Here is an 11,603-nt window from a genome sequence, read left to right as displayed (position 1 = left end):
CCAGTATTTTGAGGAGTAAAAGTGTCGGAAATGTACCTTTAAATTTCCCGCATTTCTGTATAAAAACAGACTAAGTAAACGTTAAATTACTGTAATTTTACAAGTGAAAACAACCCGAAGAACATTTGTTATTTTCTTCATTAAGAGTCTGAAATGTGCAATAAATTTTCATTTTATCAATATAATACCTGAAAAGGCTTCAACATCAAAAAACATCACGGGCAACTGTATCCACATGTTTCCTTTTCTTCAAGCCACTCTGAAAAGGGGAATATTTTAAGGGTGAGATTATTTTTTTAATGTGATAATAGGCCTAAACAGCGCATGCGTCAGTGCGCACAGGCGCATCTACATCCAAACTGACTCCTGGGTTTCACTCTGAGGATTTAATTTTGTTTCAGGTAAACTTCAGAGCCAATCAGGACGCAGTTTCTGATATCAGGCGAGAACGTGAGGCCTCATGCCGCCCCCCACCTCAACCACCATCGCCGCCATGCAGGCACGTGCAGCTGGTGGGATGACGTCACGTTCAGGTGAATTTCTCCTCTTCCTTTTTTTGTTTAGCCGCTGATGTTTTAGGATAATGCTCTCGGTGGAGACGCCATGGCGCGCTCCCGTTTGCCTGAAACTTTGTTAATATGCTACGAGAATGCGCAATTCAGTCCGCGCAACAGGCTGAATACACATCAAAGTTTAACGACATTGTAATACTGTTTTCATTTTTTTAACAATTAAAATTTAAAGTGCACTCAAACTGCAGTTTAAAGCAAATTATAAATAAATATAATAAAACGTTTTAGAATTTAATCTTTAACCTAGTTTTTCTGACTCATTTCAGCTTTGTTGCGTTTCCTTCATGTCTGAAATCAGCTTTAAGGCCTTCAGAATAAAAAATAATAATAATCTAGACATTTATTTTGTAAAAAAAAATACAAACTTCCGGCCTGGCTGTCATTGATGATGTTGGTAAAAAAAAATGCCCGTGTTTTTTATTTATTTAGTTTAACTAAAGTGGCAGGAAGATGAAGATGATTTCCGGGCATGAATGGAGACACTGCAGCTGTTCAACATCTGATCATCTTTTAATTCACACTTTAATTCATCTTTTTTTTGTTTCTCGTCACAAGTTTTGTGTAAATAAATTAGCAGCTTCATTCAATCCAAACAAAACACACGACTCCTCTGCTTGGTCCCGGAAGTATGTACATGTGGGGGTAGGAGGGGAGAGGGTGTGGGTTGATCAACATGTTGCCGAAACAACCCGTCAGTCTGAGTCTTCCTCCTCCTGCCGCAATTTTCTCTCTGCCTCTTTTTTGTTTTTGGTGCCGCTCAGTCACGCGCTCAGGCTTCAGGTGTTCTTTTATTTATTTATTTTTTAACTTCCTGCAGAGAAGAAGAAGTCCGGAGTCAGCCTCTGCAGTCAGTCGGGTTCCTAGTTTGTGGAGATGTCCAGTGTTTTATGATCAAACCAACTCCGTTCAGAAAAAGCGGAATTTTCTTGCATCGGTGCCGCAGTTTGAAAAAGAAAAAAAAAGAGAGAAAAGAATCGCACCTCTTTAAACAGTGATGAATAATAATTATTTTCAGATTTTACTTTTTATTTTTTCTGATTTCTCAATTCAATGATGTAAAATTATTTTATAAAAATCAAATGAAATGTAATAAAGATAATTATTATCGCAAAGATATCCCGAAAGTAATAGCGCTGCAGTGAGAAGATTTTTAAAGATTTTACTTCATGAAAAATAATCACATGATTATTTTTGAATTATCCTCCTTTATGTTTGAATTTGTCACATTTTCAGATCAGTTTCATTCACTTCATTTGATATTTTTTCTTTTCTCTAAGCTTCGATGAAAGAAATCTGTTAAAATAGAAACTATAAAAAATAATAAACCCATCACATTAAACTCATTCACGTTTCTTTCTTTTCTTTCTTTCCTTTTTTTAATGAGTTCTGCGATTTTTGAAAATCTTGAATCCGATATTTTCACAATAAAACAACCCCTCCCCCCTTAAACGCGGCTCGCGGCCTCTCAGTCCGGCCTCGGTCCTCCCGCTTCTTCTTCTACGGTCTGGCCTGCTCCATCTGCTGGTGCTGACTCCTTATTGCGAAGCGGCTCACGTGCACGGGGATGGGCACCACTATTTTGGGGTTCCGGGACGGCTCCCCGGACTTGTTGTTCACGTTTCCAGCTTTCACGCGTTTCCACTTCGCGCGCCGGTTCTGGAACCAGATCTTCACCTGCACTTCGCTCAGCTTGAGCGCATGCGCGATCTGGGAGCGCTCGGTGAGGGACAGGTACTTCTTGCAGTGGAACTCCTTCTCCAGCTCCAGCAGCTGCTCGCTGGTGAACGCCGTCCTCCTCCGCCGGTTCTTCCCACCGCCTCCGCCCCCCGCGCCTCCTCCTCCCGTCCCGGAGCCGCCGCCGGGGGGCCCGTGCAGGTGCGGGCCTTCATCCAGACCTCCCCCTCCTCCGTCTCCGTCCTCTTTGTGGCACATGGAGGTGAGGTTGTCGTCCGAGCTATAGTCCAGGTCGCTGTCCATGGAGAAGCTCTCGTCCTTTCGGCCGCACTCCTCCTCCTTGGAGTCTTCTTTGCTGTGTGCTCTGACTGTGAGGAAGAGGAGGGACACACAGCACCACCAGTGAGACCAGGACAAAACCAACAAACTTTATCAGTTTAAGGCAGAAACAAACGTGACAAAAAGTCACCAAAATATTTAAACGCGCTTCTTCCGTTTTCCCCTCTTATTTTCACAGTTTTGATGCTTCTTTACAAAAGATTTCTGATTATTTCATTCTGAATAATAAATTAAGCGACCCAATAAAATAATTTTCTCTCACAATCTGCACTTTTTATTAATCGCAAAGTTTAATTTACAGCTATTACATGTAAGAAATGAGCGAAAATGCGCATTTAAGATTTCTTTAAATGCTCCGCGTGTTTGGGGGGGAAATTGATTAACATGTAAAAGCCAAAAACTTTATATTTTTCTAAATATGTTAAGAAGAAAAGTTCTGTGAGAGATATGTTAGGAGGAGATGCTGTTAGAATAATTAAATATGAGGTTAGATTTACATTTTTAATGCGAAACTGTGACGTGTGGAAGCTGAAGGGGTGAGGAGGGCGGTGGCTGCGTTGGGGGTGGAGGTATGTGCGTGGTGGGGTTAGGGGTGCAGTTGTCGTGTCTCGTGTCAATATCCATCATGAGGTTAGTGTGGCTCCAAAGAACGCGCTCCGTGAGGATTTTTATTTTCATGCGTAATTACGCGCGGAGTGTCTCCGCGCGGCCTTTCCCCCGCACCCCCCCCTCAGCGTGACACTCTAATGTGTCAGAGATCATCACAAATAAGGGACCCGAGAGGGAACAAATGTGTTTGTTTTATATGAGGAAGCAATAAAAGCGGTGGCGCAGGATTTTTTTTCTCCCCTGTCAGTGAACATTCAAATCAGGATGATTTATCGGCAAAGACAAAAATCAATCAGAATAATTTCAATAATTATTAGAGATTAAATCGACCCACATGGATCCCACTTTTATGAGAATTGTGAAGTTTGGTTTTTAAAATTAATCAATTATTGTTATTATTGGTATTTCTTTTAAAGCTTTAAAATGTTGATTTACAGAAATTAAAAATGAGCGCTGGGCCTGCGAATAATTCCCGAATAATTTATTTTGAAAACGCAAATAAAAACGTTTAAAATCACTGAAGAAAATCAAATTTAAATGTCCCAGTTTCTTTTTGAAAATCGTCGTTAAAAAGCAGATTTTTTTTAGTTAATTTCTTGCTTCAATAAAACAGATCAAACCTGGACGGTTTTTGTTTAAACACGTGAAACTCTGTAAACAATGAGGAAATATTCTCGCGTTTCAGCTTCATTTATTTCTCAACATAACATCTCATCAAACGAACTAAAGTCTTTAAAATTAGGATTTTTTTCCTTCACTGAAATCAGATAAAATGATGAATTTTTCAGCGGGAAACGGGATGAGGAACCCGCCTACCTGTGGATGCGTGTACCGGCGTGTCCGTGTCGTGGAAACCCGGCAGCGCCGCAGACTCCTTCCCCTGCAGGAAGCTCTTTCCGTCCTCCGCGTCCAGCCGCAGCTCCTGAGCTTTGTCGAAGACCGCATGCAGTGCCTGAGAGCCGAACTTCCTGGCTGCCTCCTGGTGCTGCTGGGACGGGGAGAAACCGCCGGGGAGCGAGGCCATGAGGGTAGAGGTGAGCGCCATGCCCTGCGTCAGGCCCTGCGTCAGGCTGGAGCAGAAGCCGCTCTGCAGGCTCGGGATCTGGGGGTGCGGGTGATGTCCGGTGGGGAGCGCCTGTTGGAGGCCCGGGGGTGGCGGTGGGGGCGGCTGGAGCACCACCGACCGGTATGGCATGAACATCGGGTACCCGGTGTAGACGAAGTGTCCCGGGCTGGGCTGAGGTGGCCCCCCGATCAGAGAGTCAATGCTGAAGGCGGTGGTGCTTCCGAGTGGCCGCTGCATCACCATGAAGGACGGACTGAACGCTGCGCTCATATGAACGACCGCTGGAGCTCGGAGGAGACCGGATAGGAGTCGCTGCGGGCGGAGGAGCCGCGGGGGTCACCGCCGTTGTGAGGAAAGCCCACAGAGGCTCAGAGGAGCGATAATCCCAGCAGAGAAGAGCATCCCATCAGTGCGGCGGAGGAGAGAGAGTCCCTAAGAGGAGCCGAGAGAGCAACACTTCTTCCTCCTGATTTTAGTTTCCACACAAAAAACAAAACCAGAGAATCCACTGTGCGTGTTTCCGCTCGCACTGACGCACAGTGCGCACCTCAGGGTCCCGCGCCGCTCCACTTCAACTTGACCGGACCCGGTGTCACAGCAGCGGGCTCTTCTCCCTTACTCATCCGCTGACACGGTGTGGGTTTGTGTGTGTCCTCGGTGTATGTGTCTGTTAGCGTGTGTGTTTTTTCACCCACTCGGCGCGCGTCCAGCAGTGTTTTGGATTTAAATTGCGCTCCCCTCAGTTTAATTGCGCTGCCTTCTCCGAGAGGGCTCCTCCCCACTCCCCGCGCTCTACGCGATGATTGGCTGGCTGAGATGACGCGATAGGGCGGCTTTGGTATCCTGGATGAATGGCAATTACACTGAGTGGAACCTCGGGCCATTTAGGCCCGAGAAAACACATCATTGTAAATAATAAGCTACAGATACAGATCATTTAAAAATCCGCATAAATCACCAGGTAATAGTGATCCGGCAAATAATCGGAGCTCCTGAGCTGCAGGATTTATGTGCACGGTGATGTTTAGAGCCTTTTTGTAGACACAGAGGAAAGATGCTTTAGTTCAATTCATTTTTTTTCTTGGACATTCATCAGAGTGTTGTAGCTGCTTCATGTTCCTCCTTGAAGGCTGGACAGCAGGCTTAAAGTCAAAGCTTCTTTGTCCTTCTCTGGCTGAGAGTTAAAAGCCTCTTTGGTGCCTGACATTCACCTACATCTGTGATGACATCCATCCTTTCATAACCAAATCATATATGTTTGTTTTTAAACATTAGATGGCAGAGAATTTACTTTTTTTCTGTGGAGGGTCAGATCAGACTGCTGGCATAGAGAAAGGTTTTCTGTAAAAGCGTGCTAAGAATTAATTCTGTAATTTGTAGTTTCACCCGATGGCGGCAGTCTTGTCTTGTTATTTCAGCAGCTAAATCCAGACACTATGAATCAGAAGTTTGTCTGTTTGTCTTGTTGTCATATCACATTGTAATGCTCCAGCACTTTATCACCCAGGTTTAATACAGAAAAGCACACTGAAAGAATATTTAGGACTAAAATATTTTTTATTCTATCTTTTAAGAGGTCATAAACTTTCATCATTTGCAGTACATATATTCACGACTAAATAAGCTTAACATGATGCATTGTATTCATAAAATCGATCATACAGTGTAGTGCTAATAATCCCAAAGAGTTTCAGATGCACTCAAAATTGAGGAAAACTGAATAACTATTAGGTCCACATCTTTTTAATTAAATTTTCAGTTCTGCAAATAAAGATATACATAAGCCCCCTGATAAGGATGAACCATTTTTTAAACACCAGCTCATTTAAAAGTTAAACCATAGAATACAAATTGTTTTTAATTGTCCATGTTCCCACTTGGTGATTAGGTGAATATCAAGTTATATGCAGATGATGATGATTTAAATTACAATCCTGCATGTTTGCACACGTTTCAATAAATCAGAGTATCATCTGCATATAAACTGACATTTACCTTAATTCACACAGAAAGCCCCCACGTAGAAGGCTGTACAATTTAAAAAACAAACAAAAATAGAATCGTATATGGAGCTCTGTGGAACACCACCACTTAGTAAAATAAAAAATAACAGAATATAAATCTTGATGCTGTGCTGCTTTAAATGGTCTGAGTGTTGGCAGAAGCTAATTTTCTTTCTTCTCCTCTCATCACAAACAGCTTCTTCCCCTGAACTATTCAGACTGTTAACAAATACTATTTCCCCCACACCCCACTACCCGCCCACTCATGTCACCAATCTAAGCCATGGTCTGAGTAACCCTCATCACTCACAAACCAAGTCCTTTGCACTACTACTACTAATTTTGTTTCGTTTATTCAGGCCATAGCTGTGGGAACATGGCTCACGTAGGTGGTGCTGTGAGTGACCCAGTATGAGTAAAGTAGCAGCACTCATGTGAATAAGACCTGTATAAATGATAACTGCTGTAAGTATATTTGTCCTTATATTATTGTGGTCTTTAAAAAAAAAAGATTAAATACTTTGTAGAAACACAAATCACAAAAGCTCAATTAAACTTTATTTATTCATTTTTAAAATGAGCAGCTTTTTATGATTCACCAGGTGGGAGCAAACAGGACTGTTTTAGGACTTATATTCATACACATTTTCCATTTATTTGTATAGTTTCAGCAAAGTAATAAAAGAAATGCTGTATCTACAAATTTTAAGTACAAGTATTTAAAATTGTAGTTATGATATTATTATATTACTTGTGTAGAAACAAACGTCCATACAAACAGACACATTTCTGTATCATTGTGTTTAGGTGTTTGAACAGCTAGACAGCTCCGCCACCATCTGGTCAGACTTTGAATTATGACACTTCTAGTTATAATTTTTATTGGGCAGTTTATTAAAATTGACACTGTTACACATAATTTAGATTTTTTTTTAAAGCAGAACAACATCAAAGACAAAAAGTTTGAAGAATAATTGGGTTGATGGGTAAAATGTTAAAAGAAAAAAAAAGAGCACTCTCTTTGAAAGGTCCAAATAGCTTCACTGCTCCTTGGCATTGATTTTCCTAGTGATGAATGTGTTTTTCTAAATGTATCCCCACAGTTAATGTTTTGTTTGTCTCACACTTGGTTCCAAAATCTCTCATAAGTGTTTTTTTACACATATTTAGCATAAAGAAACATGAATTAATTTCAGAGTGAGCAATTTTCATTTCAGTGAGTCTTTAAACTAAATGAAGACTGACTCAGGTTTGCTCTGCCTCCTGTCTGGCACCTCTGGTTTGAGCAGTCATTAGTTAATAATCAGAAAGGTCAGTTCCTGCTCAGACAACAGAGAGTTTGTTGTCATTTACCTTTATCTGAGAGAATGTATCACTAGTAAATCATCCAAAATGTTAATGATGCAGACACCAAAATAAATGCCATAAACCAGATGTTTCCAAACGTAAGAAAAACACGAATCACCCAAACCATTAGCCATAACTTAGACTGACACTGACATTTTTCCTCCTTTCTGTTTTTGGCTTGTGTTTTATGATCTCTTGGTTTGCCAACTGATTTATAGCTTTGGGTGGGTAATGATGGTTAAGATTAAGCCTTTAGCTACCTTTACCAAGGTCCATTTACATTCTCCTTAAAATCTTGGTTATAACTGACTAAATTGACATTTCTCTTGTGGCGTATGAGTCCAAAAGGTGCACAATTCTTCAGGAACCACTGCTAGCGCAAGTCCACTTGATACCTGCTGTTGTCACCTTTGTGAATGGTAGCAGGCAGCAAAACATGACCTCACGTTCACTGGTTTTGTTTCAGTGGGTCATGCGTCTCTCAGGCTGAAGACAGGAGTGTGCGATTGTGTAGTTTTTACCACCATTTCAGTGGTACTTCAGATTTATGAGGAGAGAAACGCTTCAACGGCTTGGAAAGATGAGACTTCTGTTTCCTCAGTACCAGCAGTGATGCAAAGATTTTTTTCAGCTATCATTCAGAGATGGCGTTCTGGCGTGCCCCCGGTGCTTGTGTAAATGTTGATGTCAGTGTTTACATATGGCACCATCAGTGGCTGAAACATTAAATATGCCCGTTAAAGATTCCTATCTGATCCCTTATTCACCAGGGTTTTCACTGTATTTTTAATCTGGCAGATTTTTACTCTGGATGCTTTTTCGTGATGCAACCCCAAAGGGATTTGCATCTCCTACTGGCCTCAAACCAGGGATCTTTCACGTGTGAAGGAAATGTATGTAAAGCACTGCATTATGAAGCCAATATTAATCTACCCTTTAAAGTTAGTTTGGACCAGCTGGGGGCTTCCTACTGGTTAACACCAGTCTAACCAAACCTACCCAAGGCCCTTGCTGTTTGTTTAGCTGTTCATTTACAAAAACTGAAGTCTGGTTATACAGACATTAGTAGCTTATAAGCAAATATGTGAAATGAGACGTTGTGTTAATTTAATCGAAGGATCTTCTAAAGCAGGCCTTCATTTAGTGCTTTCACCTATCATCCTGAAATCTGGCAGTTTGACCATTCACACAGGTGCAGAGTCAGTGTAAAATAAATAAATAAATACATACAAAATGTATACATTTAATGAGACAAGTTTCTCATTCAGTTTAATCCATTAATGATGCTTCTGTGCTGTCTGCGTGGGAGGCTGTTAAGCATTTAAATGACAGACATGTTAAAGCCTGCAAATACTGTAATGCATGCACACGGGAATTCATATTTCTGTGTTTTAATCCTCTGAATCCTGCCATCAGCGCCTCTTCCATCTGCTTTAAGTTTGTTTTTTTCTGACTCGTCCTCTGGCTCGTGTTGTCGTGGCTCCTGATGAGGTCTGAAGTCGTTGGCGGAGTGATTATCCCGCGATCCATCTCCTGCAAAACACAGCTCTAAATCACAATATTTGCTCGCACGCCGGCATCAAGCTCCCTTCTAATGAATCCTGTAATGGCTTCCTCATCAATTAATACGAAGCTTGTCGATGCCGCCGGCGAACACACGGGCCATCTTATGAATCCCGGTGACCCCTGACCTCCTGCGGATCTCCCAGTGGACCCTCCTCTCTTCTCCTAGGCTGAGTCAAGGGCACTCCCCCTCCTCCTCCTTCCTCCTCCTCCTCCTCAGGGTCACTGGGACACGATCTCATTAAAGGCGGCCTGATCTGCAACTGCAATGCAGACATTAAATAGCAGTATTTTTCAATTAGGGCTGACAAATTCAATCAAAATTCCATAGATTAGGATGAAATGAGGCATGGGTCATTTACAAGGGAATTTAATTGCACGGCCATTAGACAAATAGTACAGCAGTCTCTGTCTCATTATCAATCACACGGGGGCATCAATAGTAAAAGGTTGGAAGGCAGGAAGGGAGAGGGGGGGCCGGGGAGCATAGGTGTAAGTGTCCGTGCACGGGGAGCGTGCACGTTACAGCTCTGCCACCACCGCAGAGCAGCTAATAAATACCCTCTTTTGTACTTATAAATTATCCAGTTTAATTAACAACATGGATTATGATTGGACTATGATTTAATTAAACCTCTCCTGCATGCAAGTCGAGCACCACGACCATCCATTATGGGCCTGAGGAGGAGGTGGTGGCGGTGGAGGGGGTTGAAGGTGGAGGAGGCAGGGGTTTAGGGGGGAATGGGGGCACTGCAGTAAATGAAGCTTCCTCTAATAGGAGCTGCTTACCTGGTTGGATCATCAGTTGCTGCAACAAGCAGCGATAATAGACCTGCGAATGGCCGGCGGGCATTTACCGAGATAAACCAGTTTGATGTAGAAGAAGAAGAACAGCCGACCTCAGCCCCTCCACCCTTTGCACCCACCATTGCCTCCCCCCAGCATTTAAATAGAAGCTAAATGGCACAATCTGAGAGAGGTTGCTGATATTAGCGCCACATGTTGTAAAGTGGAGGGGATGTGGCGGGAAAAGCAATTACAATGAGGAGCAGAGCAGAGGAGGAAGCAGATGCACAGATGAAGGGTGCAGGGGGACGCCGCCCAAAGTGCTGCCCGACACCATTCAGTCAGAGTGGAGCAGTGTGGCCGTATCAACCTTTTCGTCAGACTCTAAATGCCAGGCCGGATTTCCTCACACGGTGGAGGAGGAAAGAGACGCCATCAGGAGTGAGAATTGCAGAGTGAAGACGAAGTGAAGGCCGTGTGAAGCCCTGAGTCTGCAAAACGCAGCTTTCAGGACCAGAAATTTGGAGTTTAGTAATGTCTGAGATCATCTAGAGTCTGTAGTGCCTTTTTTCTAAAGGATGGCTTTTGTCATGACCAAATCTGACAATTTCTAGCCTGCTGTGGTACAGTGGTTAGGGTGGAAGAGATACTCGAGAGATCGAGTTGGATGCTGATTTCTCCTGTCACCAAGGTTAATTTGTCTAGGTCAGGGGTCCCCAATCCCAGTCCACGAGGGCCGGTGTCCCTGCAGGTTTTAGATCTCATCTTGGGTCAGCACACCTGAATCACATGATTAATAATGATAATATAATAATGGATTGCATTTATATAGCGCTTTTCAAGGCACCCAAAGCGCTTTACAATGCCACTATTCATTCATTCGCGCATTCACACACTGGTGGAAGCAGCTACGGTTGTAGCCACAGCTGCCCTGGGGCAGACTGGCAGAAGCCAGGCTGCCATATCGCGCCATCAGCCCCTCTGGCCAACACCAGTAGGGTAAAGTGTCTTGCCCAAGGACACAACGACCAGGACAGAGAGCCCTTCCGGTTACAGATACGCTTCCCAAACCCCTGAGCCACAGTCGCACCCCAGTCGTTAGTTCATTACCAGGCCTCTGGAGAACTTCAAGACATGTTGAGAAGGTAATTTATCCATTTAAATCAGCTGTGATGGATCAAGGACACATCTAAAACCTGCAGGGACACCGGCCCTCGTGGACTGGGATTGGGGACCCCTGGTCTAGGTGATGCCTTACAAAAATAGGTATCAAAGAGAAAAACCCGACCAATTATTCATAGGCTTAATATTTCATTATGACCCTACTATAGGATGGTTCAGTCACTCACCTGGAAGTAGAGAACACTTGATCTTTGGTCCTGCTCACCTCATGAATCACTTCCAGTGTGGATGTAGCTTTACTTCACTTTACTGTCTTCCTCCTGTCAACCCCAACCAGTTGTGGCAGATGGTCGCCGGTCCCTGAGCCTTGGTCTGCCGGAGGTTTCTTCCTGTTAAAAGGGAGGTTTTCCTTCCCACAAGTGCTTACTCATCGGGGGTTGTCTGATTGTTGGGTTTTTTCTGTATTTCTGTAGGATCTTAAACTTACAATATAAAGTGTCTTGAAGCAGATGTTTCATTTGG

General features: G+C 43.1%; 1 protein-coding gene across 1 annotated transcript; it reads right to left on the bottom strand.

Moving 5' to 3' along the window:
• Positions 1–1,069: 1,069 nt before the first annotated feature.
• On the bottom strand, positions 1,070–4,942 carry gbx2 (gastrulation brain homeobox 2). Its single transcript, XM_085448190.1, has 2 exons — positions 4,011–4,942; positions 1,070–2,614 (listed from the first exon to the last, which is right to left on the bottom strand). Exons 1-2 carry the CDS (start codon positions 4,528–4,530, stop codon positions 2,070–2,072), a joined length of 1,065 nt encoding a protein of 354 aa, XP_085304316.1. The 5' UTR covers positions 4,531–4,942; the 3' UTR covers positions 1,070–2,069.
• Between the last annotated feature and the right edge of the window lie 6,661 nt (positions 4,943–11,603).

The sequence above is a fragment of the Copadichromis virginalis genome, linkage group LG23, assembly GCF_057382275.1.
Source record: "Copadichromis virginalis isolate Kocher_CV1m ecotype Utaka linkage group LG23, C_Virginalis_male_GT1.1, whole genome shotgun sequence".
Lineage (NCBI taxonomy): Eukaryota > Metazoa > Chordata > Actinopteri > Cichliformes > Cichlidae > Copadichromis > Copadichromis virginalis.
The sequence above is the reverse complement of the archived record's forward strand: the minus strand, read 5'-3'. Positions and strand labels throughout refer to the sequence as shown.

Coding starts and splice junctions, on each gene's coding strand:
- gbx2 (XM_085448190.1), bottom strand. CDS start 4,530: ATGAGCGCAGCGTTCAGTCCGTCCTTCATGGTGATGCAGCGGCCACTC. Junction 2,615..4,010: donor GCCGGTACACGCATCCACAG/GTAGGCGGGTTC, acceptor TCTTCCTCACAG/TCAGAGCACACAGCAAAGAA.